At 53.5% G+C, this 25,073-nt stretch overlaps 1 protein-coding gene across 3 annotated transcripts in view; it reads left to right on the forward strand.

Annotated features, from left to right (window-relative positions):
- The window catches only part of POLRMT (RNA polymerase mitochondrial), a 40,027-nt gene extending 17,045 nt beyond the window's left edge, over positions 1-22,982 (forward strand). For all 3 annotated transcript variants that reach the window (XM_077331927.1, XM_077331929.1, XM_077331928.1), the window contains 11 exons: positions 333-455; positions 585-707; positions 3,191-3,370; positions 6,070-6,156; positions 6,842-6,955; positions 10,922-10,974; positions 12,808-12,906; positions 15,162-15,234; positions 16,351-16,442; positions 17,122-17,195; positions 22,334-22,982. In XM_077331927.1, the coding sequence (XP_077188042.1) occupies positions 333-455; positions 585-707; positions 3,191-3,370; positions 6,070-6,156; positions 6,842-6,955; positions 10,922-10,974; positions 12,808-12,906; positions 15,162-15,234; positions 16,351-16,442; positions 17,122-17,195; positions 22,334-22,383 (1,068 nt within the window). In that variant the 3' untranslated portion in view covers positions 22,384-22,982. The remainder of the gene's footprint in view (positions 1-332; positions 456-584; positions 708-3,190; positions 3,371-6,069; positions 6,157-6,841; positions 6,956-10,921; positions 10,975-12,807; positions 12,907-15,161; positions 15,235-16,350; positions 16,443-17,121; positions 17,196-22,333) is intronic.
- Positions 22,983-25,073: the final 2,091 nt, after the last annotated feature.

Raw genomic sequence — 25,073 nt, forward strand, 5'->3', positions numbered from 1 at the left:
TTGTGGCAAAACCCAGTGGTGGTTCTTCCCTTAAAAGCACTGAGCTGTGCTGTGACCTCCAAAGGCTGCTGTGGTTCTGCAGCGGTTGGAGGGCTTCAGGACCAGCGTCCAGAACCTCCCATTCTGCCGCAGAGCTCCCTTTTCTCAGTGCCCTCTACCTCGCAGGGTGGTTGTGAAGGGACAGTGCGGGTGGGGTGGGGGACCCAGGACGTGGAGGGTCAAGAGGAACCATCAGCCAGGAGCCGGACGGGTGGGCAAAGGGGTGCCGTTTCGACTTTTCTGTTCGATGTTTGCATGCTTTTCTCCCTAAACGTCAGCCTGTTGCTTCCCAGGGCAGGAAGTGGTGGATGACTGTGGATGAGCCGTGGCAGGCCTTGGCGTGCTGCATGGAGATTGCCAAAGCCACTCGAGCCCCGGACCCTGCTGCTTACGTCTCCCAGTTCCCCGTCCATCAGGTGTGTGGGCAGCAGGGCTCTGCAGGGGGCAGGGGTGAGGCAAAGGGGGGCCTTGGCTGCGGTGTCAGAGGTCCCTCCGGGGAGTGGGGGGCCCTGCTGCTAATCAGGCATCCGTTGGCCTCTCCCCAGGACGGATCTTGCAACGGGCTCCAGCACTACGCAGCCCTCGGGCGGGACGTCATTGGCGCCACCTCCGTCAACCTCATGCCGTGTGACACGCCCCAGGATGTCTACAGTGCGGTGGCTCAGCAAGTGAGGAGGGGGCGGGAGGGGTGGGGGTGGTGCCCGGAACTCCTGCCCGTGGAGTCTGCTTGTCTATTTATTTGCTTGCTTTGTTTCTGGGGACCCAAAGGGGCTTTCTTCATTCTCTTCTGTTTTCTCCTTGTACAGCAGCCCTGTGAGGTAGGTTAGGCTGAGAGCTCCTGTGGCAGAGGGGGGATTTGGGCTTGGTCCTTCTCGATCCTACTTTGGCACACAACACCGTGCTGACTTTTGACTTTCCGGCTGGCAGAGCCGACGGCCAAGTGAGGATCTCTGCTCTGAAGACCTCAAGAAAATAGGACTTCTACTAGCACAAGCCCCCCCTCCCCTCTCCCCAAGCAATCTGTTCTGGTGCGTCCTGAGCTCACACGAGAGGGAACAGGCTGTCCAGAGAACGAGGTTGGAGTCCAGGGGAACCTTTAAGAATACAAAGTGTTATGCCAGGGATAATTTTTTCATTGGGTGCTTGCTCGTGAAAGTGGTCCCCTTGATTAAACTTTGCCGGTCTTCAAGGCGCCCCGGGACTCCAGCGTGGTTCTGCTGCTCCCGATCGACATGGCCACCCACTTGAGCCTGTCCTCGATGGTTTCAGAGGGTCACCGTGTTGGTCAGCAGCAGAACGGCTAGATTTGAATCCAGGGGCACGTGGGATTTCCAGGTATGAGCTTGCAAGAGACAAAGCCCCTTTGGGATGTGAGGGAGAGCCTCGGAAGTCCTGTTGGTCTCGAAGGTGCTGCTGGTCGGAACCAGAGAGGTTGTTGGAAGAGGGGGAGAAGAGGAGGTGGGGGAATGAATTTGCTCAAGCCCCCCAAGAGCTCGAAGTAACCTGGGGGCAAGGGTTTGACATCGGTGCATAGGCACTGGGATCTTGTGATTCCTTACAGGCCACCGGCTGTCAGTATTAGGCATAACTCAGTGGACCTGCTTCCTCCAGAGGCAGTCTACCAGAGAGCGCCGGATCCCCAGGGGCAAATGGGGGAAGGCAGCCGCCCTTGTGCCCTGTTTCTGAGCTCCCATGAGAATGTGCCTGCTGACTCTCTAAAAAGGAAAGACAACGCTGGCCAAGATTGCGGTTAGGCAGCAGTTCTCTCCAATGAGCTCAGCTTTGGGCGTCCCCTGCGGAATCTATTTGAGATCCCTCGTGTCTGCGTGGATGTGTTGGGGTGGGAATCCGACTGGCCTTCCCAGCCTCCCTGAGCCCGTGGGTGCCTTCCAGATTCCGGTCAAGAGCAGCGGGCCTGCCGTGGAATGGCTGCCCCAGGCCACCTCTACAGGCTTTTCAGGTGAAGTCAGTAAGGGAGTGAGTGTGCCAGCCTTACGGTCTTACGGCCATGCGCTAGACGAGCTAGGACAACTTCAGAAGGCGATAAAAGAACAAAAATGGGAGAACAATGATAAACCGCAGAGAGGTGGGTTACGACGAGCACAGGCATTTCTGCGCCAGAGATTCCTTCACTTGATGGAATTGTATCCTTAAATGGTGTAAATGAGCCAGCTGCTTTTGGTTGCCAGTTGTGCTGGCATTGACCGTTCAGGCCTTACGCGGTCTTGGCTCAGCGTACCTGAGGGGTCATTTAATTCCCTGTACCCTGTGCTCAGCCACTGCCAATACACCAGAGGTCCTCAGCCCCCTGTTCGGCCCTGACTTCCACCTGAAGGGATGAGCTCCCGGAAGAGCTGAGTTATTTATTATTTATTTTCTTTAGATTTATATACCGCCCTCCCCGTAGGCTCAGGGCTCAAGTTGGTTCCGCAGGGCCTGCAAGACGGAGCTCTTCTGCCAGGCCTCTGCTGGGGGTGCTGGAGGAGGAGATCTGTCCCTCCTCCAGCACCCCCAGCAAGAGGGGTGCATCTGGAGTTATATCGGCAATTAGGCTGGGGTGGGGGGGGGGGAGGGTGGAGAGGGGATGACTGGCCTGGGAAGGGTGTTTTTCCCCCCCCCCCCCTGGGTTATTATTTTCATTCTTGCATAATGCGTTGTTAGTTAATGCGAGACGGCTGGAAGGGGCAGCCTGAAATGTGACAAATTAAATAAAATGATAATTTATTTAATTAATAATAATAAATAATTAAAGGAGCGAGGATGCTGGCGAGAGGGTCTGGGACCTCTGAGCATGCGAGGCAGATGTTCTGCAGTTCAGGCCCGCCCCAAGCAGGATGGCTGGGCTCCGTTTGCCCAACCAGGGGAGGTTTGGTCCTGTAGAACAGGGGTAGTCTACCTGCGGTCCTCCAGATGTCCATGGACTACAATTCCCATGAGCCCCTGCCAGCAAACGCTGGCAGGGGCTCATGGGAATTGTAGTCCATGGACATCTGGAGGACCGCAGGTTGACTACCCCTGCTGTAGAAGATGCTTCAAGCACCCATCCCAGCCTCCCTTGCTTGGCTTTTTTTTCCTCCATCCACCAGGGCGGGGTGTATGTGGGGGTGCACAGCACATCCTGATGCAGCCGGTGCCTTCTTGTCCACCACAGGTGGAGGTGTTCCGGAAGCGAGATGCCGAGCAGGGCGAGAAGATTGCTCAGGTCTTAGAGGGCTTCATCGGGCGCAAAGTGGTGAAGCAGACGGTCATGACGGTGGTCTATGGGGTCACGCGATATGGGGGGCGCCTGCAGATCGAGAAACGCCTCAAGGACATCGAGGGCTTCCCCCAGGTCTGTATCTCCCCCCATCCCCTTCCGTCCTTTTCGGGACTACCCAGAGCCGAACCATAGGAACACTTTGGGCCGTTTTGGGTTCGGAGGAAACCAGTTCGGACTGTTAAAGGGCCATGATCCAGCTTTGGCCAAATCGATTCGGACATCTCCGAAGCAATTCGGCCATTAAAGTCGGTGGTGCTATTGACTTGAATAGCAATGTTCCGGTTTCTGTCATCTCCATGGCCTGGAGAGTTAGAGACTCCAAACCTTCAGGAGCCTCTTCTCTGACTCCCCTCCAAGTTTCAAAAAGATTGGGCCAGGGGGTCCAAGTCTGGGGGCTCCCAAAGAGGGTACCCCACCCTACGTCCATTATATCCTATGCTGAAAAAAACAGAGAATCTATTTTTTCTCATCATCATGGGATATAATGGAGGTAGGATGGGGACCCCCTAAAATTGGACCCCCTGATCCAGTCTTCTTGAAACTGGGGGTGGGGGCGGGGGGGTGGGATCAGAGATGAGGCTCCTGAAGCTACGCTGAAAGTTTGGAGCCTCTAACTCCAACCCCTACCCTCCCAGACCACTGAGATGGAAAACTGAGAGTTGCCAAAGCAGGGAAGGGAGACTTTCTCTCACTCACATAGGTCCAACATGCAGATGCCACCCTCCAGGCAGGAGATGATGGGAATAAACAAGGGATCTTCATACAGAGAGCAGTTCCCATTCCCATCACCTCCCCTGGAGAAAAGGGATGCACGCCAGAGCTACGGGGAGGGCTGTGGCTGGCTACCCCAGCAATGTTTGGGTGCCAGCCTCCAGGCGGGAACTGGAGACCCACTGAAATCTCAACACAGTTTACACAGAGCTCACCTGTGCTCCCCTGGAGAGGAGGGGATGCCCGTCAAAGTGCGGGGGGGGGGAATCTTGCGGTACCACTACGAGTCAAGGGATACCAGCCTCTCGGGGAACCCGGACACACCAAACAGGGCGAGAGAGGAGGGGATGTGGGGAGCAGCAGCAGGCAGAACAAGTCCATTATGATGTCTGGCATGCAAAAAGACAGTCCATTTGCCCCGGACACATGGACACCTTCCTCCTCCTCAGCAGGATCAGTGGGTGCACCAACCCTCATTGCCCCAGGGGAAGAACTCTGGGTGGCCTAATCCATGCTCCCATCACAGGCTCTCCGTTCCAGCCTCCCCCCCCCCCCAATAGAACAGCTAAGAGGAAGACTAGCTGGTTTTTATGCCCCACTTTTCACTATCCCAAGGAGTCTCAAAGCAGCTTACAATTGTCTTTCCTTCCTCTCCCCATGCCAGACACCCTGAGAGGTTGGTGGGGCTGAGGGAGCTCTGACAGAACTGCTCAGTGAGAACAGCTCTGACAAGAGTAGACAAGGTCACCCACCTGGCCGCGCATCACTGGTGGGGAATCAAACCCAGCTTCCCAGATAGAAAACAACAGGCCCCAAGCAAACTGCCCACAATAGCAACAGAACAGATTAAAGTTTAAACAATCAGCAGCAGCAGCCCCCCAAGACACCAGCAACCAACAGCAAAACAGAACAGCAGCCCACTCAGGAAACAGCAGCCCCCAAGCAACTGGCAACAACAAAACAGATTAAACAGGCAGACCCCCCCTCCCCGCCCAAAAAAATCCAAAAGGAACAAAGAAGAAAAACGCAGGGGGGAAACCCAGAGAATCCCAAGCCCACAAAGTACAGAAACCCAAAGAGTAATTGAAAGTGCGTTTAAAAATAGAAAGTGAGTCTAATTAAAAGTGAGAAGAAAAGAAGAGGGAAAAGGAGAGTCCCTTAGTCAGACTGGTTGAAGTCTTCTCCAGCAATGAACATAGATCCTCCAAGTTTCAGCGTGGCAGCAGCCACTGCCAGCCAGCCAACCAGCAAACAGTACACAGGCATCCCCTCCTCTCCAGGGTAGTGAAGTGACCTCTCTCTGCTGAAGAAGAAGAGCGGGCTACCCCCATCTCTGGAGAAAGGAGGTTAGCCACTGTAAAGCTGTCCCCACTTATGTTCTGCCTTGTTGAACACTGCACAGAGAGCCAAAAATACCAGCAGCGCTGACCTGCCTCACTCAAGCAGGCAACCTGAGTGGTTCCTGCCCCATGGCCAGGTGGGAAACCAGACTGGAATGGGTCCACATTACTCACATGTGCAGAAGATGGGGGCCTCCCTGTGGCCTTCCCTTGGAGTAGGGCCAGGAGCTGGGCCTGCTGGCAACCGAGGACGGGACTCGCACGAGCGGCTTTCAGTGATGGGCAGAAAGGGGCTGACGGGATGTCAGGATCCCAACGGTTCCATGGGCTGCTTCAGGGGGCAGTGAGCTCCCCTCCCCGGCAGTCTCCAAGCAGCCAGGACGCTTCTCAGGGATGCTTTGGGCTGGTCCCACCTTGAGATGGCCTCGATGGCCCCTTCCAACTCTGTGATGCCGTGGAGGGCTTGGCCACAGCAGTGGTGGTCAGCAGATGGATATCGGGGGGATCGAGGCACAAGGGTGGGGGAGGGTGTGTGTGCCTTTACTCCCCCTCTCGTACCTCCTGGCGCAGGTCCCACCCAGGCCTCTCCCCAAAAGAGTTTTCTACCCTGCTGGGCAAGCTGGTTTTGAATGCAGGAGATTCCAATCCCGGGGCTTGGGCTTGTCTGGCTTGGACCAGCCGAGGCCTTCCTCAGTCCCTGCTCCCTCTCCTTCCCTGCAGGAGTTTGTTTGGGAAGCATCTCACTACCTGGTCCAGCTGGTCTTCAGCAGCCTCAAGGAGATGTTCTCTGGCACTCGGGAAATCCAGGTGAGCTTGCCCGTTTCAGGCCAGGCCCTTTGGCCAGACATCTCTCTCCTGCCCCTCGCGCCTGGCTCGAGTGACACATGCTGCAGCCCAGGATCTCAGTTGGACTTATTTAAAGCGTGGCCTCTGTTCCATCCTTACCCTGAGTCCAGTCAGGCGCCCTGAAGACCAGCCCATGTCTTTGGGTACCCAGAATGAAACAGGGTTGGCCTTCCTGGACTGCAGCCTTGTCCTCTTGCTCCAGACCCCCCTGGTCCCCTCCCGGGGTCTATCCTTATATCCTCCGAGGGTTCAGGGCAGCGCACCTGTTTCTCCCTTCTGTACGCTTTATCCTCCCAACCAACCCTGGGAGGCAAGTGAAATGGAGAGATGGAATAATCGGTGGCGGGTGGGTGGGTGGGTGAGCAAGGGTCCCAGCCTGTCTCTCTCTCCGGTTCTGGTCTCAGAGATTCCCGTGCTTATAAGATTTGGCACAGCCTTTCCCTTTACACCCTCTCAGTGACTGGCAGAAGCAGAATGACGTTTGCAAGGCCGCCAAATAGATTATGCAGTTCTGCGCCTTGGGCCTCGAAGGAAAGGCTCGCAAAACTTCCGATGGGGGTTCAGAACCTGCTGCTCAGTCCCAAATTGTGCAGCAGCCCCTCCCCCCCCTCCCCAGCTGTACTCACTGCTGCTTTCCCCCCTGCAGAGCTGGCTGACGGAGACCGCCCGCTTCATCGCCAAGACGGGGCGGACCGTAGAGTGGGTGACACCCCTGGGACTGCCCATCATCCAGCCCTACCACCGCTCCAAGAGGAAGATGGTGAGCCCTGCGGGGTGGGGGGCAGTGTCTTGCTGGTTGGGGAGGGGGCACAAGAACTGTAGCGGCCTGAAAGAGTTTCAGGTTTTTCAGTTCTGTGGTTTTTGATGTCAGGCTAATCCTTTGGCGGAGGGTTTGACCTGTTTGCCCTGTGGAGAGAACAGAGGGGCATTGTTGGCATTTCATGGCATATGCAGTGTTAGAAGATGAGCATGTGAATAAGCCTTTGATGGTGTGGTCCCCAACCTTTTTATCACCGGGGACCACTCAACGCTTGACAATTTTACTGAGGCCCAGTGTGAGGGGGTAGTTTACTCCTCTACTCTCAACCCCTGCCCTAACTAACGCTCTCTGATCGCTACAGTAATGTTTAAACATCCTTTCAAAATAAGATACAGACACGCCACAACAATGAACATAAGGAACATTTTATTCTCATGGAAATTTTAACTCACGACAATGACAAATCAATGGGAACTCTGAGCTTGTTTCTCTGCAACGAGATAGTCCCATCTGGGAGTGATGGGAGACAATGACACCCGAAGTGTGTTGTAAAGGGCCAGGGGGGGGGGAAGAAGGCGTCCTTCGGGGCCCACCTCCAATTAGTCGACGGACCACATGTGGCCCACGGCCGACAGGTTGGGGATCACTAGTGTAGGTGATGTTGTTAGGTCCATAATTCTGGCATGGGAGTGTACGTGGCAGCAAAGTTGGCATCTGGGCTTGTTGCAAGCTCTAGTACCAGTGTCCATGTGAACATGTGAACATCTAAAGTGAAGGCTGCAGCTGTTCATTGCTGCAGCTGTTCAACCATTGTTGCTGGCGGGGCAGTGGAAAAGATTCCACAGGGCTCCTAGATAAGCATGTGATGTTTCCACAAGAGGGCAGCAGAGGTCCATTTCTAAGATGCTCTTTAGTCCTGGCTGACCTGTCAGGCGCAGCCTCTCCACAGGAGAGCAGCAGAGGGTCATGCCTAGGCCCACCTTTCCTGTCGCCCTCCGGGAGTCCCAAACCTGAATTTGTTTGCAGGCGTTTCCTCACCTTAAGTCGATTTTGTTTAGCACTGGGTTTCAAAGTCCAAAAACTTAGAAGCTGGACTCCTGCTTCAGCTTTCAGCTTTTCGTTATTTTCATTATCCCACTGTCCAACTATTGCTAGCCTTGCTCCGTCTGAAATTCTTCACAGTTTCTCATCATTTCGTTGAACTGGGACTCAGAGGTGGTGCCCTCCAATACCTCCCTGCTGCCCAGCGAGTCTTTTGAGAAAGTGGGGGGAGCCCTTGCCCAGCAGGGCTTCTGATTGGCCACTGGAGACCGACATCATTAGGCCCATTAAAACTACATCTTTACAGTGGCAGCTGCTTCCACAGCGTTGGTTTGACTGTCTCTCATTGTTCTATCCAAGGGTGTTTTGTGGACTATCCTTTCTTCCCTGCTCTTGGATTTCTTCTGTGTGTGTGTGTGTGGCTCTTTCTGGTTTAGGGTTGGGCGCTTCGGTGTCCAAAGCGGCTGTTCCCGCCGGAAGCAGCCAGCGCAGCGGCGCTGGCTGCTTCTGGCGGGGACGGCCGCTTCGGACGCCGAAGTGCCTAACCCTAGCCTAATTCTTCCCTCTTTAATGAGCTGGCTTCCTCAAGAACTACGCCTGAGTCCAGGGGCCTCTTTAAGGCCCACAAAGTTTAATTCCGGGTACAGACATTTGTGCTTATACCCTGAATGCGCACTCAAGCTTTGGCCTGGCATTAAACTTGGTCTTCCTGGCAAATAGATGGGGAAGAAATGGAGATAGTGACAGATTTTATTTTCCTGGGCTCCAAGATCACTGCAGATGGGGACTGGAGCAAAGAAATTAAAAGACGCTTGCTCCTGGGGAGGAAAGCTATGGCAAATCTAGACAGCATCCTAAAAAGCAGAGACATCACCCTGCCAACAAAAGTGTGTCTAGTCAAGGTTATGGTATTGCAATGTATAGCTGTGAAAGTTGGACCATAAGGAAGGCCGAGTGTCAAAGAATTGAGGCTTTTGAACTCTGGTGCTGGAGAAGACTCTTGCGAGTCCCTTGGACTGCAAGGCAAACAAACCGGTCAGTCCTAGAGGAGATCAGCCCGGACTGCTCCTTAGAAGGCCAGATCCTGAAGATGAAACTCAAATACTTTGGCCACCTCATGAGAAAGAAGGACTCCCTGGAGAAGAGCCTAATGCTAGGAGCGATCGAGGGCAAAAGAAGAAGGGGATGACAGAGAATGAGGTGGCTGGATGGAGTCACTGAAGCAGTAGGTGCAAACTTAAATGGACTCTGGGGAATGGTAGAGGACAGGAAGGCCTGGAGGATCATTGTCTATGGGCTCGCGATGGGTCGGACACGACTTCGCACCTAACAACAACAACAATAACAAAACTTGGTCTTAAGGAAGCCCCAGGACTCAGACTTGGTTCTGCCGCTTCAGACCAACGGGGCTCCCTAAACGGGCCTTTCCAGCGGTCTGGGGGAGCATTGCCCTGTTCTCTGGCCTGCTGTCAGATGAGCAGGTAAGCCGAGAAGTCACCAAGTCAACAAATTCCCCAATCTCTTGAAAGGCTTCTGAGTCCATAGATGTTAGCCACAGCTGCCGGTAGTGGTGGTGATGCTGCTTGGATGCTGCTTGGAGCAGAAGGTTCTTCTTCTGTCTGCCCCGATCCTGAAGTGGCTCCTTTTCATGGAATAGCCGTGCGCTGTGGCGTTGGGTGCCTGCTTTAGCTGAAAGGGAGAGAAAGACAGGGGACTTTGCTGTGGGTCAGGATTTTACAAGGCGTTTTGACTTTCCCGGGCTGTAATTGCAATGCGGGAGTAGGAAGGATCTGAGCCTCTTATGGTGACCGTGTGCACTTTTGTCCTGGAAGCCTGTCGAGATTCCGTTCACCCACGACTGTGCTCAGGAGACAGATCTTCACTCCTCCAACCACGTGGGGGAGGGAGTTTTCCGATTTCTAGCTTTTAAATCCATTATTGCCCAATTGGTAGCTGTTGGTTCTTCACCCCCCCACACACCCACACCCACTTGTTTCTGTGCAGGCACTTCCTTGGCTCTTTGGCAAAGGCTCTCCTGGCCAGGCATTTGGCGTTTTTGCTTCCCTCCCACTTTGTGGGGTTAATTATCCACCCCCCACTTTGTGGCTCCAGGCATGGGAAGGTCTGGTTGTGGCCTGGCACTCTCTCTCTGCTTGAGCCTTTAACTGGCCTGCAGCTGCTGTTGCCCCTTCTCCCTCCGCCCTGACTGGCCAGTTAGCCAGGGATAAAAGCAACTTCCAGGGGCTTAATGGGTCCGCTTTGGGCTGCAGTGCAGCTGGCAGCCAGGAGAGGGCCGGTTGAGCAGAGCTGAGCAGGAAGAGCCTGGAGGCTGAAGACAATTGGCAGTGAGTCAGCATTTTGCAGAGGTAAAGGCATGAGTCAGCAGGTGGAAAGGGAGTGAGTCAGCAGGGGGAAAGTCAAGATGACTCTCGCTGTGCAAGACAGCTGCCCGTCTGTCCGTCCGATGGCTGAGGGCCCCCGGGGTGAGATGGCACCGAAACCAAAAATGGCCTTGGGGAAGCTTTCCTTCCTTGCCCTGAGAGCAAATAGGATCATCTTTGGGTTTTTAGGGAAAAAAGCAACAGGATATTTGTTTGAAAAATGAATTAGTGAAGCATCAGTCTTCAGAGGTTATGGTCAGGGGTGTGCGAGAGCATGGAAGGCGGGAAGTGGCCTGCGCATGATATTAAGGCAGAGTTTGGGACCCCAGGGGTTCCTGCGGGCACATAGCAATCACCCCCCCCCCCGGTAACCACCCCCCCAGATGGGGGGGCTGGGTTGGCAGGATTCTTTTGGGGGTCAGCTGTTAGTGCCTGAGAGATGGGTGTGGGCAGGAGCCTGGATTGGCCCTGAGCCCTCGCCTGTTCATTTGGCCTCTCCTCTGGCGTGGCTCATGCTCTCTGTCTTCCTCTTCCCCACGAACAGGTGAACAGCAGCATGCAGTCGGTCAACCTGAAATCGTGCCACGATAGCAGCCAGTGAGTTCCAGTTCCTCTTCTCCCTTCAGATGATTCTTAGGAACTTTCGGGGGGGGGGCATCAATTTGGGTTCTGCAGCCATTGGAGGTTTCGGGCACAGCTGCCTGAACCGGGGCCTGTTTTGTAGCACCCCCCCAAAAAAAATTCACTCCCCAGGGAAGCTTGACAAAGTCTATTGCTAAGGCTCCCCTCCTTCTGGAGAAACTCACTTGTTTTGAGCATCATGTTTTGGCATCCCCGTGAGTGCTTCTAATATTTTCCCTTGGGGAATTTTTCAAGATGTTTGTTGGCTTGTGTCCTCTGGTTCCTTTGGAGCCGGCTTCCTCCCCCAAATCAGTTTGCACAAGCTGCTAGTGCACAGATACCTTGATGATACCTTGTCGCATCATTTGCGACAAACAAAGCCATTTATGGCCATCAGCAGCCCAAAAAGTGACAAAATCCAAAGAAGTCTCTTTGTGCCATCGAGTGGCAACCAAAGTCTTGCGAACCCTCCAGGAGTTTCCGAGGCAAGAGAGGGACGGAAGCCCCGACCCAGGACTTCCTTGGGGGTCCGCCATCCAGTGAGCTTCTGAGAGCCACCAAGAGCGGGCTAGCTGGGGCCTTCCCTCTTACGACTTTCATAAATGCCTCTGCCTTGGCCGTCCGGGACGGTTTTCATTGCTACAGGCGAAGGTAGATGGTGTTACATTACACAGATGCGTTTTGCATTCTGTCTTGGAGCAGTGTGCTCTGAACACAGAAGACCGTGTAGCACAGTTGTTAAAGTGTTGAGCTGAGTGGAGAGACGGCAGTTCAGATCCTGGCTCAGCCGTGTAGCTCACGTACACTTGGCCTAACCTTGTCCCACACGGCTGTCCTGGAGCTAAAAGCAATGAGGCAATCCAAATTCCTCGGCAGAAGGTCGGGGTCGTGGGATTGATGAACGTGCCCTGCTTTCAAGACCTCTCAGCTACAGCCAGACTCTGTCTTTGGGGGTTTCCGCAGACTTAAGAACACAAGAGCACAAGAGAAGCCATGCGGGATCAGGCCGGACCAGTGTGTCGCACAGCGGCCCAGACCCAAGCGCCATCACGAGGCCCACTGCTGAAAGATGTAGCAGAAATCTTTTCCTGAATTGAAATGAGAGGCCATGTTTGCAGCACGGATGACTTTCAGATTGTGCAGGAGTTAGCAGCCCCCTGGGGAGCTCACCCCATGTCTTGGCTCAGGTCCTGATCTGTCAATATCTTGTAATTGCGGGGAAGTCAGGCCAGAACAGTGACTCCGGCAGTGCTGCAGTGGCCAGCCTTGCCTGTGAGTAGCTAGTCCTCTGCAGCCCAGATGATTGTCTCCTTCAGTCCTTTATGAGACAGAAAGGCAGCAGAGTCGTGCCAGCAGAGGCTGATGGGAGACAGGCCTGGCCGAGTGCCCTGCAGGGAGAGGCCAGGAAGGCCCCGGGGTGTCTGGGGCTGCTCCTTTGCCCTCTTTGTCTGGGGCTGATTACTTCCTGCACGGAGACCCGGGCATTCTGGCACCTGATCCCCTTCTTAATAAGAGGTTCTGTGTTTGAATGGCGCCACAGGCAGCACGTTAGGGGGACGGTTTTTGTAGTGAGACGCAAATCCCGCCTTGGATTGCCATTGGCTTAGCTCCTCTGATGTCACAGAATGGCAAGGGCAGCCGTGCACTAAGGGGGCAGGAGAGAGCTCTGTTGTCCTAAAGGGCATCCCAGGAAGACCCCGCTTGAGGGCTTTTGAACCCGGCACTTTCACGCCCAAGGCCACCATCTCCAGAGCTGGCCTCCCTCTCGGTAGAGGTTCTTACGGCCTTCCCTGTTATGTTTGCCTGCAGGAAACCTGACACGGTGAAGCAAAAGAACGCCTTCCCACCCAACTTCATCCATTCCCTGGACTCAGCGCACATGATGCTGACGGCGCTGCACTGCCACAGGTGCGGGGGCCGAGCACTGGGGGAACGCATGGGGGGGGCAGGCATGAATCATGAGGGCTGCGGGGAGGGAAGTACAGAGATTTCTGTAAGCCGCTACAACTCTCCCTCCTTCGGGACCCTGAAGCCCCAACCCCTCCCCCCCCCCCCCCCGACTGGCTCTCTGCTGCCCTCAGCCTCCTTGAAGCATGCTCTTTCTTCTCGCTGGTTTCTCCTAAGCACCCCCACCCCGCCCCACCCACAAGGAGCCAGTGGCAGGCCTGGGTTTCCGGCTGGCTTTTTTTGGTCATTGGCACAGAGACAGGCGACTTCACTGTTCGATTAAATTGGGGGCTGGGGGGTGGGGGCAGGGAAGACAACAAAATATGGCAGATGGCTTGCTTTTTAAAACGCCCTCACCTCTGACCTCACCATTCCCTCCATGCTGTGTTCTCCAGCTGCAGTCCTATGCTGGGCAGAGTTAGGGAATGTCCAAAGAACAAGCTCAGGGCCTGAGAAAGGAGAGCTGTTCCTGTGCTTGGTCAGGATCTCCAAGGGGCCTCCGTTTGCCACGAGAGAGGACAGAGGGGGAGGGCGAGGGGGTCCCGCAGCTGCCCAAGAGTCCTTGAGTCAGGCACTGCCACTTTTGTTCATTTCCCTTAGCCTGCCTCGATCCTGACTTTTTGCAGTCCTCTGAGCTTCTGCCTAGTCCAGGTCAGGTGTTGTTAAGTGGGAGGGTCTGGACAATCCTTGCTCGCCTGCCTGGCTTCTTGGCACGCTGCCGCCACCCATGCAAGGTTGGCTGTGGGCAAATGCACCAGAGAGGGGGAGGGGGGAGGGGTGGCTGTGCCCAGACAAGGGTGGCCAGGAACTGCAGCCAGTGGGCAGGAGACATGGCTACATGATGTTCTCCTGGCAGGAGGCCGTTCAAGCAGGCTTTGAGGCAAGGTGCCTCACCGGGTGCCCCACCAGGTCAGCTGGGAAAACCAAAGAACGGAGAAAAGGCACTGGGGACTCTTTGGTCCAGAAATGTCTTGATGGTTGCTTGAATCACTTAGTCTTTCGTCCTGGAGAGAGTGGGGCAACCTGGGATGTGAGGGAGTTCAGACCATGCCCCTCCATTTTCCAGTCCCACCAGCCCTCTTTGAATCATCATGGAATCATAGTGTTGGAAGGGACCTCCAGACTCATCTAATCCAACCCCCTGGACAGTGCAGGACACTCACAACTACCTGCCTACCGACAGTGAACCCAATTCCATGCCCAAATGATCCCCCCCCCCCCAAACAGACACCAAAAATCTGCAGAATCCAGCCTGGCCTGGAGGAAGATCACCTGCCATCCCATAGTGGCGATCAGCAATTCCCTGGGTATGCAAGGAAGGGCCACAAGAGACAAACACTGGCACGTCCCTTCCTGCCCACCCACCCACTCACCATCTGCCTAAGTTCATAATATCAACATTTCTGTCAGATGGCTATCTAGCCTCTGCTTAAAATCTTCCATAGAAGGAGAACCTACCACCTTCCGAGGAAGCCCGTTCCACTGAGGAACTGCTCTAACAGTCAGGAACTTCTTCCGGATGTTTAGCCAAAAGGTCTTTTGAATTAATTTCAACCCATTGGTTCTGGTCCGACCCTCTGGGGCAACAGAAAACAGCTCTGCTCCATCTTCTACATGGCAGCCCCTCAAGTATCTGAAGATGGTTCTCATATCACCTCTCAGTGGCCTTCTCTGCAGGCTAAACAGACCCAGCTCCCTCAGCCTTTCCTCATATGACTTGGTCTCCAACATCTTTGTGATCTTGAGTCTTGCCAAGCAGAGGGTTCGCTGGCCTATACTGGGCTCCCAGTAGAGGCAATAGAATTCCTCGGTAGTTGAGCAGTTCCATGTGCCAGAAACACCTCTTTCGAAGCTCTGTTGCTGGGAGAAGACTTCTTGAGAGGAGATGATTCTCATGTAGCTTACATCGGAAACACATTTTGTTGGAAGTGCCACAAAGATCCCGCCAGTGTAGAACGGCCTTTTGGGTCACCCATCTTGGATCGGGTAAACCTGCTCTTCTTGGCATAGAAGACGAAGGGAGAGGCCAGTTCTTTCAAAGGCTGACAGGTAGGGGGGCGGCTGCTCCCCTTCTCCATGGGTCACAGGGGCCTTCAAGAGAGTCACAGGGGGCCTCCCCCTCCTCGGGAGGCTGAACAAGGCAGGCTGGCTACATGGGACTGGAAGGGCTGCTGAGGATTTGGGGAGCTTGACGTGGCTGCTTCTGTGTCTCCTAGGCAGGGGCTGACCTTCGTTTCAGTCCATGATTGCTACTGGACTCATGCGCTGACTGTAGATATCATGAATCAGGTAAGAGCCCCCTCTGCAGGCCAACCCAAGACCGAACCTTCTGTGGGCAGATCCACCCCATTTTTGCATACCCCCTGCAATCCAGTAATGACACGAACTGTGCTATTCATTGGCTGCAGAATTCAGCTTGTGTGTGTGTTGGGGAGGGGGGGGGGAACAGAACGACCTTTTGGGTGCAATGCAAAGAACACGTCTCTCACCCTCCTTGGGTGTGCCGTGGTACTTGGGAGGGTGTTAGCAACGCTTGGCAAGATCTCAGAGGGCTCCGTGGGGTGTTGGGTGGCGGCAGGGATTTAGTGCCCTGCGAGAGGAGGCTGCTCTCCATGGGTAGCAAACCCAATACCAAGGGGGCAGAATAGGCGAGAAGAAACGGATTTCCTCGATTTGCATCCGTGGTGTGGGCTGTGGACTTCTTTCCAGTTGTGTGTTTTCGGCCAAGACCGGCTCCGCAAGTTGCTCGTAGCAACCACCCAAAAGGCAGTTAATAGAGCAGCCCCTGCCTGCTCTTTCCCTGCTGATCCTGATCCAGAGCGGAGGACTTTGTGTTGCCAAGTTTTATGGGTCTGCTTCCCTCTCTTCCCGGGAGAAAGGGGTCCCAGTGGGGAGAGGTCGACTCCTCTGGGGGCCTGCAGGGGCCCCCTGGCTGGGATGTGGGGAGGCCGAGGACTTTGGGGTGTTCGATCGCCCCCTTGGTTGGGAGCTGGAAAAAGGCGTCTCTCTCTGACCTTGCAGCTTTTGTGGGGGCCCAGACTTTGGATTGCCCGTGAGCAGGATTCTTTTTGAGCCCTGAGTATGTTCTGTGCCCGAGCTCTTCCAGACACAAGACGCCTGCTGCCTGCTACCTCTTCTCCAGCTCCTGTATTGACCAGGCAGACAACCGATAGCTGGAGCAAAACCTGTCTGAATCAAAAGGGCCTGAAGCGACCTGGCAAAGTGGTGTGGGTGTGAGAGCACCTATTGCCTGGGCCTCCTCTTGGGGGAGGTGCTGATTGTCAGTGGGGGGAATCCAGCTGTGGGGTCTGTTCCTCCCCAGGGCTTGCTCACTGAGGTGGCTTTTGGGATTGGTGGCTTCCAGCTAAGCCTGGGCCCCATCCTTGGCCTGCTTCTCTTTCCCAGGTGTGCCGAGAGCAGTTTGTGGAGCTGCACAGCCAGCCGATCTTGCAGAACCTGTCCACGTTCCTGCTGCAGAAATACTGTGCCCATTGGCCGTGAGTGGCTGTTTTTCTCTTCCCCTTGCACCCGACCTTTTTTGCACCTTAACTGAACGTCCCACAGAGCTCCCGGACAGCGGCGAGTGTGGAGTTACCCTTTTCCTGAGCGGAATATTCTTCTTCTTGCATCTGACATCCTGCATTCACTGTGGGGCCAACTATGCCCTGCCTCATGGTCAGGTGTCCCAGGGGAATTCCCCCAGTTTACTCAAGAACTGCCTTTATTTTTTAAACAATGGGGACCAGCCCCCTCCCCCCAAAACCCAGCAATGTCTATGCCCAACCTAGAGCCCAAATAGCATAGTGAAGTTGCCATAGCAACCTAAAATGGCACTTGGTGTTGAGGCTGGAGAGGGTCGGCAATCACGTCACATGATTAGTCAGCTGACCTGCAGAAGCATTGTGGGTAGATTTTGGATATGTTGAAAGGGCTGCTGTATCTAAAGGGTGAAACGTCTCTTGGTCATGGAAGGTGAAAATCCTCCATTTTGGTAGCCAGAGTCCCCATGGAAGGCAGCGCCTTCTTCACTAACAGGCCCATGGCGCAAACTTTAGCATTCTCGGACAAAATACCAATCCTTGGCTTGCTTGGAGCTCAGGGGCTGGAGGGAAGGGGAATGTGTTTGTTTTGTATCGATCACTAGTCATGTTACAAAATCTCCTTCCCCCTCCCTAGGACTCAGCCGAGGGGCAAGAAGACCCTGGAGTACTATCAGCTGGTCCAGTTGCTGTCCAAAGTTCCCAAGACAGGTATGAGTACAGAGAACCTGGTTGCCAGTTCTGGGGACTTGTCCCTTTCCCTTGTTTGTGCCTCCCCGGTTTCCTCACTTGCACGGTTGTCTAAGCAAACACTGTGGAATGTGGGCTGCTTTGAGCCTGGCTGGGGCCCGCGGGAAGCAAGAAGCCAGACAGTTAAGAATGAGTGGTCCAGTCATTGGGTACGTTGACCTTTGGAGCCTGCCGGGTTCGGCTTGCCTTACAGATGAGTTTACCGAGAACTGCCGTTTGGAAAGATTCTCTGCTTCATCACTGGCGAGGCTCTGGGGGCAAGCGGATGTCTCCTGCCCTCTGCTGCCTCAGAAGTGTTTGGCCAGTCTGCTTTTTGAGGACTTCCCCGTCAGTGGTGAAGCAGGTTCCTCATCCACACGGCTAAAAAGACGTGCTTGACTGGTGGTGACTCCACCCGTCCAGCCCAAATGGGTCACTATAGCTCACTTAAGCAAATCAGGGGGCGTGGAGTGTTGCCTGGTCATGACTGCTAACCTGTAGGAAGGGCACATCTAGACTTAAAGGGGGCACAAACTCTGCAAGATAGGAGAGATGTGGTAAAGATTTGATCATTGCACCCACCTCATGAAGTGTCTGCAGGACCAAAGACAACTCCATAACAACAGGTTGGTTCAGGCATTCTCAACTGGGTGGGAATGAATTCATTTTTAAAGTGTTTTTTAAATTTGTTAAACATTTATCAGGTGAAATGGTAATGACTGGGGAAGGCACTGGCAAACCACCCCGTATTGAGCCTGCCATGAAAACGCTAGAGGGCGTCACCCCAAGGGTCAGACATGACCCGGTGCTTGCACAGGGGATACCTTATGACCATATATGGCAGGGGTAGTCAAACTGCGGCCCTCCAGATGTCCATGGACTACAATTCCCATGAGCCCCTGCCAGAGAATGCTGGCAGGTGCTCATGGGAATTGTAGTCCATGGACATCTGGAGAGCCGCAGTTTGACTACGCCTGCCATATATGGTCATGTTGACCCACCCATTAGCCAATAATGGACCTGGAAATGGGAAGGGGAGGGGCCTCGGGGGGGCGTGTCCACAGCTCTGCTTCCCAACCCTATACTGCACGATCACACTGCTTCTAGGGTTTCTTGAGAGCTTGAAGAATGTTTCAGAGGGTTCACAATGCTGGAAAAAAATTGAGAAATGCCAGGTTAGCTGCTCTGATGGTTGGCTGCACTCATTCCAGCACCTGTGTCTTGGTGCAGGGTCAGGCTGGCTTCCCCCAAGGCCTTGATGCTCCTATATAAGGGCTGCTCCTCGCCAGGTCTGTTGGCCACTTTGAGCATGAAGTCAGGGTGATAATGGAGTCCTTGGCAGTGTCCGAGTAGAGTGCTTGGGAGGCCTCCGCTGGTTGGCATTCCCAAGCTCAGGCTCTGGATCTTCAGCCCTTTCTGAGCATCTGCTCCTTCCCGGGCAGGGTTGCTGCCCCCTTTGGAGCATATCAGCTTGTCAAGGTTCACTCCCTCAGGATTCAACTCCTGAGATGCCAGTCCCAGATTCTTCCGGGTAGCAAATCCAGTGCCAAGAGACATTTCTGAAGGTGCAACTCACTGGAATCTTCCTCCCCCCAGCTTTGGTTTCCTCCTTTCTGTGAGCTCTTGTAATCTTATCTTCTTAAGCCTCTTTGTTCTCTTTTGAGGGCTGTTCTCTGCTGACTGTCCCCCTCCCCTTGCCGGTTGATTTGTAAGAGGGAATCTCAGCTGCCTTTGTGAGATACCTAATACCCGACCTGGATAGCCCAGGCTGGCCCGATCCCATCAGATCACGGAAGCAAAGCAGGGTCAGCCCTGGCTAACACTGGGAAGGGCGGCCTCCAAAGAGTACCAGGGTCATAATGGGGGGCAGGGGGGGCAGGCAATGGCAAACCACAGTTTCATTCCTGGCAGCCGGGCAACCTTGGGACCTCCTGACCATATTGCACATTTTGCTGTACTATACAATAAATTGATACCTAATCAGCTTAACGTACTTGGAAACACATGCCATCTAATCCCCATACGGTTCTTCCCACACAGTCCTCAGGATTGCACTGATAAAACTTTGCATCTGTATAGCTTCAACTGTTCAAAGCGCCCCAGGGACTCACATTAGCCTGGAAAAACAGAGCAGTGTTCTTTGGGCTGAGAAAATCGGCCTGACCTGTCGATGTGGGGGGCCCAGGTATTTTGGCCTGCAGGGGCACATTGACTGGCTTGGATTTGGGCACCTGCATTTGAGGTTGCTAGCAAGGGCCTGGACTCCAATCAGCAGGCTCCCTGTGCTCCTGAAGGCAGCAGTTAGTGTCCGTGGCTCTCCCTCTATCCCCAGTGGCCATCAGCCAGGCTCCTCATAATTGTGATTTTATACAAGAAGAAGAAGAAGAGAAGAGCTGGGTTTTTATTCCCCCGCCCTCCCCGCTTTTCTCTACCCACAGGAGTCCTAAAGCAGCTTACAAATACTCTTCCCTTCCTCTCCCCACAACAGACACCCTGCGAGGCAGGGGAGCTGAGAGAGTTATCAGAGAACTGCTCTGTGAGGACAGTTACAAGAGAACTGTGCCTGGCCCAAGGTCACCCCGATGGCTGCTTGTGAAGAAGGAGTGGGGAATCAAACCCGGCCCTCCAGACTAGGGTTGCTGCTCTTTAACCACCACACCACGCTGGCCCTCAGAAGAGCCAAGAGTCCTGATACCTTTAGGATGGTCTGATTTAGAGCAACAGGTTCTTGTTGCCTTGAGGGGCAGATTCTGTGAGAGCTCCTCTGTGAGAGCTCTTCCCCTGAACTGCTTTGCCGTAAGCCAGGGTGCTTCCTCTCCCAGGCTGCCGTGTGCCACTACCCTGTGGTCTCAAAGAGAAGGCGCCACCCCCTGCCCGCTTCTGCCTGTCCCCACCCCCGTTCTGCCAAAGCCTTCTTGCCGTCAAGTACAACCCTCCTGAGGTGCATTTTGGCTCTTTGCCCGGCTTCCCTTGTCTCTGAAAGATTGGCGAGGACCCAAGGATCTGTTATGGTTTGTTCTCCATGCGGGGGGGAGGGGCACTTTGATCTTGAGCGCTCTTTAATAACCCAGTATAAATTCAGGAGAGCAGCCATGTTGGTCTGAAGCAACAGAACAAAGTTTGAGACCAGAGCCACCTTGAAGACCAACCAAGTGTTACTCTGGGTATTAATTGTTGTGTGCGTGCAGAGAGTGCTATACCCAGGATGAAATTTGGTTGGTCTTCAAGGGGCAAGGTTTGTCCTACCAGTAGAAAACAAGAGCATTTGAAAATAAGCATAAATATTCGTTTTGAGTACCAAAAACAAACATGGGAAGAGTCTGGGAAATTCTGTAGGACTTTGCATTTTTCACACCTGAATCTTGAATCACGAGTGAAGTTTAAGCCAGCACTTCCTGAATGTGAGAGCTTTAAAATTTTAAGAATAAAGTAACACGAAATGCACTCCTGGTTCTAAATAAGGCGCACACGATGATTTTTCTTTCCATGATATGCCATCGGCCTTTCTCATTTGGGGTTTAGGTGCGGGAGCATTGGCCTGACAAAGTCAGAATGACTGGTTCTTGGGGTAGACCATCCTCACATTTTTGCATGAACTGAGGCTCTGGATATGTCTCCTGCTGGGAAAGAATCACGTCCAGTGCAGTGACTTGTAAAGAGTTGTAGCTGGCAGCCTCTGCAGCTGCAGTAGCTGAATAAATCAACAGTGTGTCGTTCAGAAAGGCAGCGGATTAATCCGTCTCTGGTTGGGCCTGGAGGCTGAAGTTAGATAGGGTGATCTTGCAGAGACACGGTGGCTAGTCTCCTCTCTGGATGACGCCTTCTGAGTTATGTTAGCCTATTATTTATTTGTTTATTATTACATTTCTAGACCGCAAACTCCCGGACTGGCTGGCTCATGGCAGTTCAGAGCAGAATAAAAACAAAAACATAGCGTGGCAAGATTACAGTCTCCCCGATAAATACAGGCATAACGGTGCCTACTAGACCCATGGTCCTTGTTCATGCATTCCCTGCAGTGTCAAACAGTTGTAAAGCTGGGGCAGTGGATGGCCCCAGGGGGATCCAGATGCCACAAGGGCAGGGTTGAACCCGATCTTATAGCCCAATATTCAGCCCGGTCTCAACCAAAAGCCTGGTGGAAGAACTCCATCTTGAAGGCCCTGCAGAACCCAGAGAGCTCTGACAGGGCCCTCAGCTCTTCCAGGAGCTCATTCCACTAGGTAGGGGCCAGGACTGAAAAAGCTCTGGCCCTGGTTGAGGCCAGACGTGCTTCCCAGAGACCTGGGATCCTCAACAAGTTCATACCCGCAGAATGCAATGCCCCACGGGGGGCATAAAGAGACAAGCAGTCCTGCAGGTAGGCAGGACCCAGGCCACGTAGAGTCTTAAAGGTCAGAAAAAAAATACCTTGAGCATGATTTGGAAGCAAACCAGCAACCAATGAAGCTGTCTCCGCAATGACTGAACATGGGCCCTCCAGGATGATTTTGTGAGGACCCGACCAACTGCATTTTGTACCAGATGCAGTTTCCGAGTCAAGGACAAGGGTAGATCTATGTGGAAAGAGTTACAGAAGTCTAATCTGGAAGTGACCATTGCATGGATCACTGTGGCCAGTTGTTCCGAGGATTGGGGTCCCGCAAGTCCAGTGATGGTTCCTTATATAGAGGGCAGACCACTGCCGCCTTAAGCCCCTGAGGGAATCCACCGGATAAAAGGGAGGGGTTAACAGTCTCCATTAAGGGGCTTCTTGTCTGCAGCCATAATGGACAGGGATCTAAGGGATAGGTGATGGCCCTCACTGACTGTAGCAGTTTGTCCACTTTGGTTAAAGAGAGCCATCTGGAGCCCTCAAACCTTATCCCCCGTGACGGGCGTGGAATTCCCAGTTTGCGTTCTGTATCAATCGTGGCCGTCAGTTCACAGCGGAGTGGCAACACTTGATCTGCAAAAAAGCTCGCTCATGCCTCACAGCGTAAATCCAACACACTCTTCCTGATTTTGCACATTGCCTGTGGGAAGACGGCAGTGCTGGGAAGCTGTTGCCTTTGAGCAGAGTCCTGGGGTGTTTGCCTAGACCTTTCCGTCTCCGTCTGACTCTCCTTTTCTTCTCCCAGGCAACTTCGACCTGCAGAAGGTGAAGGAATCCACCTACTTCTTCAGCTGACCTCTGCTGCCGTTTCCAGTGTTCTGACTGCATCGCCTGGCTTGGTTCTAGATCGGGCCTTGTGAGCCCCCCCAGGGCTAGCCATTCCCTGCAGCACCGGCTCGACCTCCCCTGAGAAGGGCAGCTTCTCCTGCTCTCTGCGGCTGGAAGTCACAAGAGTCCTGCTGCAAGCCTGTTAGAACACCTTTGTGCCCTTGTGGGACAGGCAGCCATGGGTATTACAGAGCGGGGGGGGGGGTAGGTGCCTGCCCCAGAAGCGTGTAGGGGCCTGCCCATGAGTGTGTGACTGCACTCACAGGTAAAAGAAACTAGCTGTTGAGTGTGTCTTCTGCAGGCCTCCTGCCTTGTGTTTTCCTGGCTCCTTGAGAGAAAAGTGGGGCTGTGGCATAGGCAGCTTTCCTTAAAGGTCTTCTCCCTTCCTTTGTTTTTTTGCTGTGGTCCAGGCACTGCACTCCTCCAGGCACCCACTGCTCCCAGCCACCTCTGGGGAAGGGAGAGCAGGCTAGGGCGGAGACCTGTTTGAATGCCTTTGGGCTCCCCATCTGTAAACAGTTATAAATTACTGTAAACAATTAAAAGAGGGGGGAAGGTTTTTGAAATCTCTGCTGTGCATCGGCCTCGTGAATCTCCTCCACCAATCCGCACAGAGCAACACATGTTTTGATGGGGCTTTTGTGAATTGTGAAGGCCTGCTCGGGCAGGGGGAGGCGGTCCTCTGCCTCTCTGTAATGCTAGTGCTGGCAGGGGCTGATGGGAATTGTAGTCCATGGACATCTGGAGAGCCGCAGTTTGACTACCCCTGAATGGCTAGCCATCAGAAGCCTTCCGTTCAGCCTCCACACACACCATGAAGCCTGCTGTGACACTTTGGACTAACTGGCCTGCTTCGCAGGGTTGTTTCGACAAACGAGGCAGAAAGACGCCAAGCTGAGCTTGCACTCTGACACGACGCTATTCCCCCCCCAACATTAACCCCCCCCCCATCACCTATCTGTTAGGAGAGGAGAATGCTACAGCACCATCTTCTGCTGTAGCAGCAGCTAAAATTGGCACACGGCTGGTTGAGGGAAATGCCAGTTAGTTGATGGGAGTGTGTTAGTTGTCCTATAATTAGGTCCCTTCAACCTGCTTCCCTCCCCTTGCAGTAGTGTGTGTCCCAGATCTATATTTGCTCTCCGGGTTAGCAATAGGGTTGAATCTCTGGATTGGGCTTCCTAAATACCCCTCAAAAGGCAGTTCCCATCCTTCCTGCATCACCATGAAAGAAGCAGGTCATGGCTCCACAGCTCTACCTCCATTCTCTGGGGCTGGTGTGGGGTGGGGGTTCTCTTCCAAATCCAGGTGGTGCCCTTGAAATAAGTGGGGAGGCTTAGGGAAATCCTCAGGAGAAATTGCTGTATTTGGGAATGAAAATCCATCTCTACGGCAGTGACCCTGATCCTGCCTCGTGGCAGTGAGTTTTACAGGCACAAAGTCATCTTTTGCATGCATCCAATGATGCGTACTATGGTCTTGAAGGGCACCATTGATTGGCTTGGAAAAGCAGGCCTGGGCTCTGTTCCCTAGGGCATGGCCAGAGCAGTGGGGAGGAGACTTGGGGAAGGTCTTGGGGTATCCCGTCCTCTGGAGCCATTCCATTTGGCACCCCTAGCTGTGCGTTCTCTTCACTTGGTCCCACCTGAAGACTTTGGGCCAGATTCAGATTCAGATTTATTGATCTACGACTCCAAGCCACGTACAAAGATACTTAAAACCCAGAAAAACACTGTAGCTATTACAAAATATTATAAACCAGTACGTTCTTGTAAAAATGGGGAATATAACATAACATTAAACAGGGATAGTTTAAAAGAGATCCTGGCAAATAGATGGGGGAGAGATGGGGAAGAAATGGAGATAGTGACAGATTTTATTTTCCTGGGCTCCAAGATCACTGCAGATGGGGACTTTTAATTAAAAGACGCTTGCTCCTGGGGAGGAATGCTATGGCAAATCTAGACAGCATCCTAAAAAGTAGAGACATCACCCAGCCAACAAAAGTGCATTTAGTCAAGGCTATGGTATTCCCAGTTGCAATGTATGGCTGCGAAAGTTGGACCATAAGGAAGGCCGAGCGTCAAAGAATTGAGGCTTTTGAACTCTGGTGCTGGAGAAGACTCTTGCGAGTCCCTTGGACTGCAAGGCGAACAAACCGGTCAGTCCTAGAGGAGATCAGCCCTGACTGCTCCTTAGAAGGCCAGATCCTGAAGATGAAACTCAAATACTTTGGCCACCTCATGAGAAGGAAGGACTCCCTGGAGAAGAGCCTAATGCTGGGAGCGATCGAGGGACGACAGAGAATGAGGGGGCTGGATGGAGTCACTGAAGCAGTAGGTGCAACCTTAAATGGACTCCGGGGAATGGTAGAGGACAGGAAGGCCTGGAGGATCATCGTCCATAGGGTCGCGATGGGTCGGACGCGACTTCGCACCTAACAACAACAAAGGTTAAAAGAAAAATTAAATTACCCAAATTCATAACAGGTTTCCTGTACTGACATATATTTGATCTGTACACTTCAATACAATATTTACCTACTTGTTTAGAGACATCAGTGTTTTCCTCTGAGGAGCATTTTGAATTTTCCTTCCTCTAATGCTCCAGGAGACCGAAGCAGAAGGGGAGCGGTGATCTTATTGTGGCGTATTGTA

The sequence above is a fragment of the Paroedura picta genome, chromosome 4, assembly GCF_049243985.1.
Source record: "Paroedura picta isolate Pp20150507F chromosome 4, Ppicta_v3.0, whole genome shotgun sequence".
Taxonomy (NCBI): Eukaryota; Metazoa; Chordata; class Lepidosauria; order Squamata; family Gekkonidae; genus Paroedura; species Paroedura picta.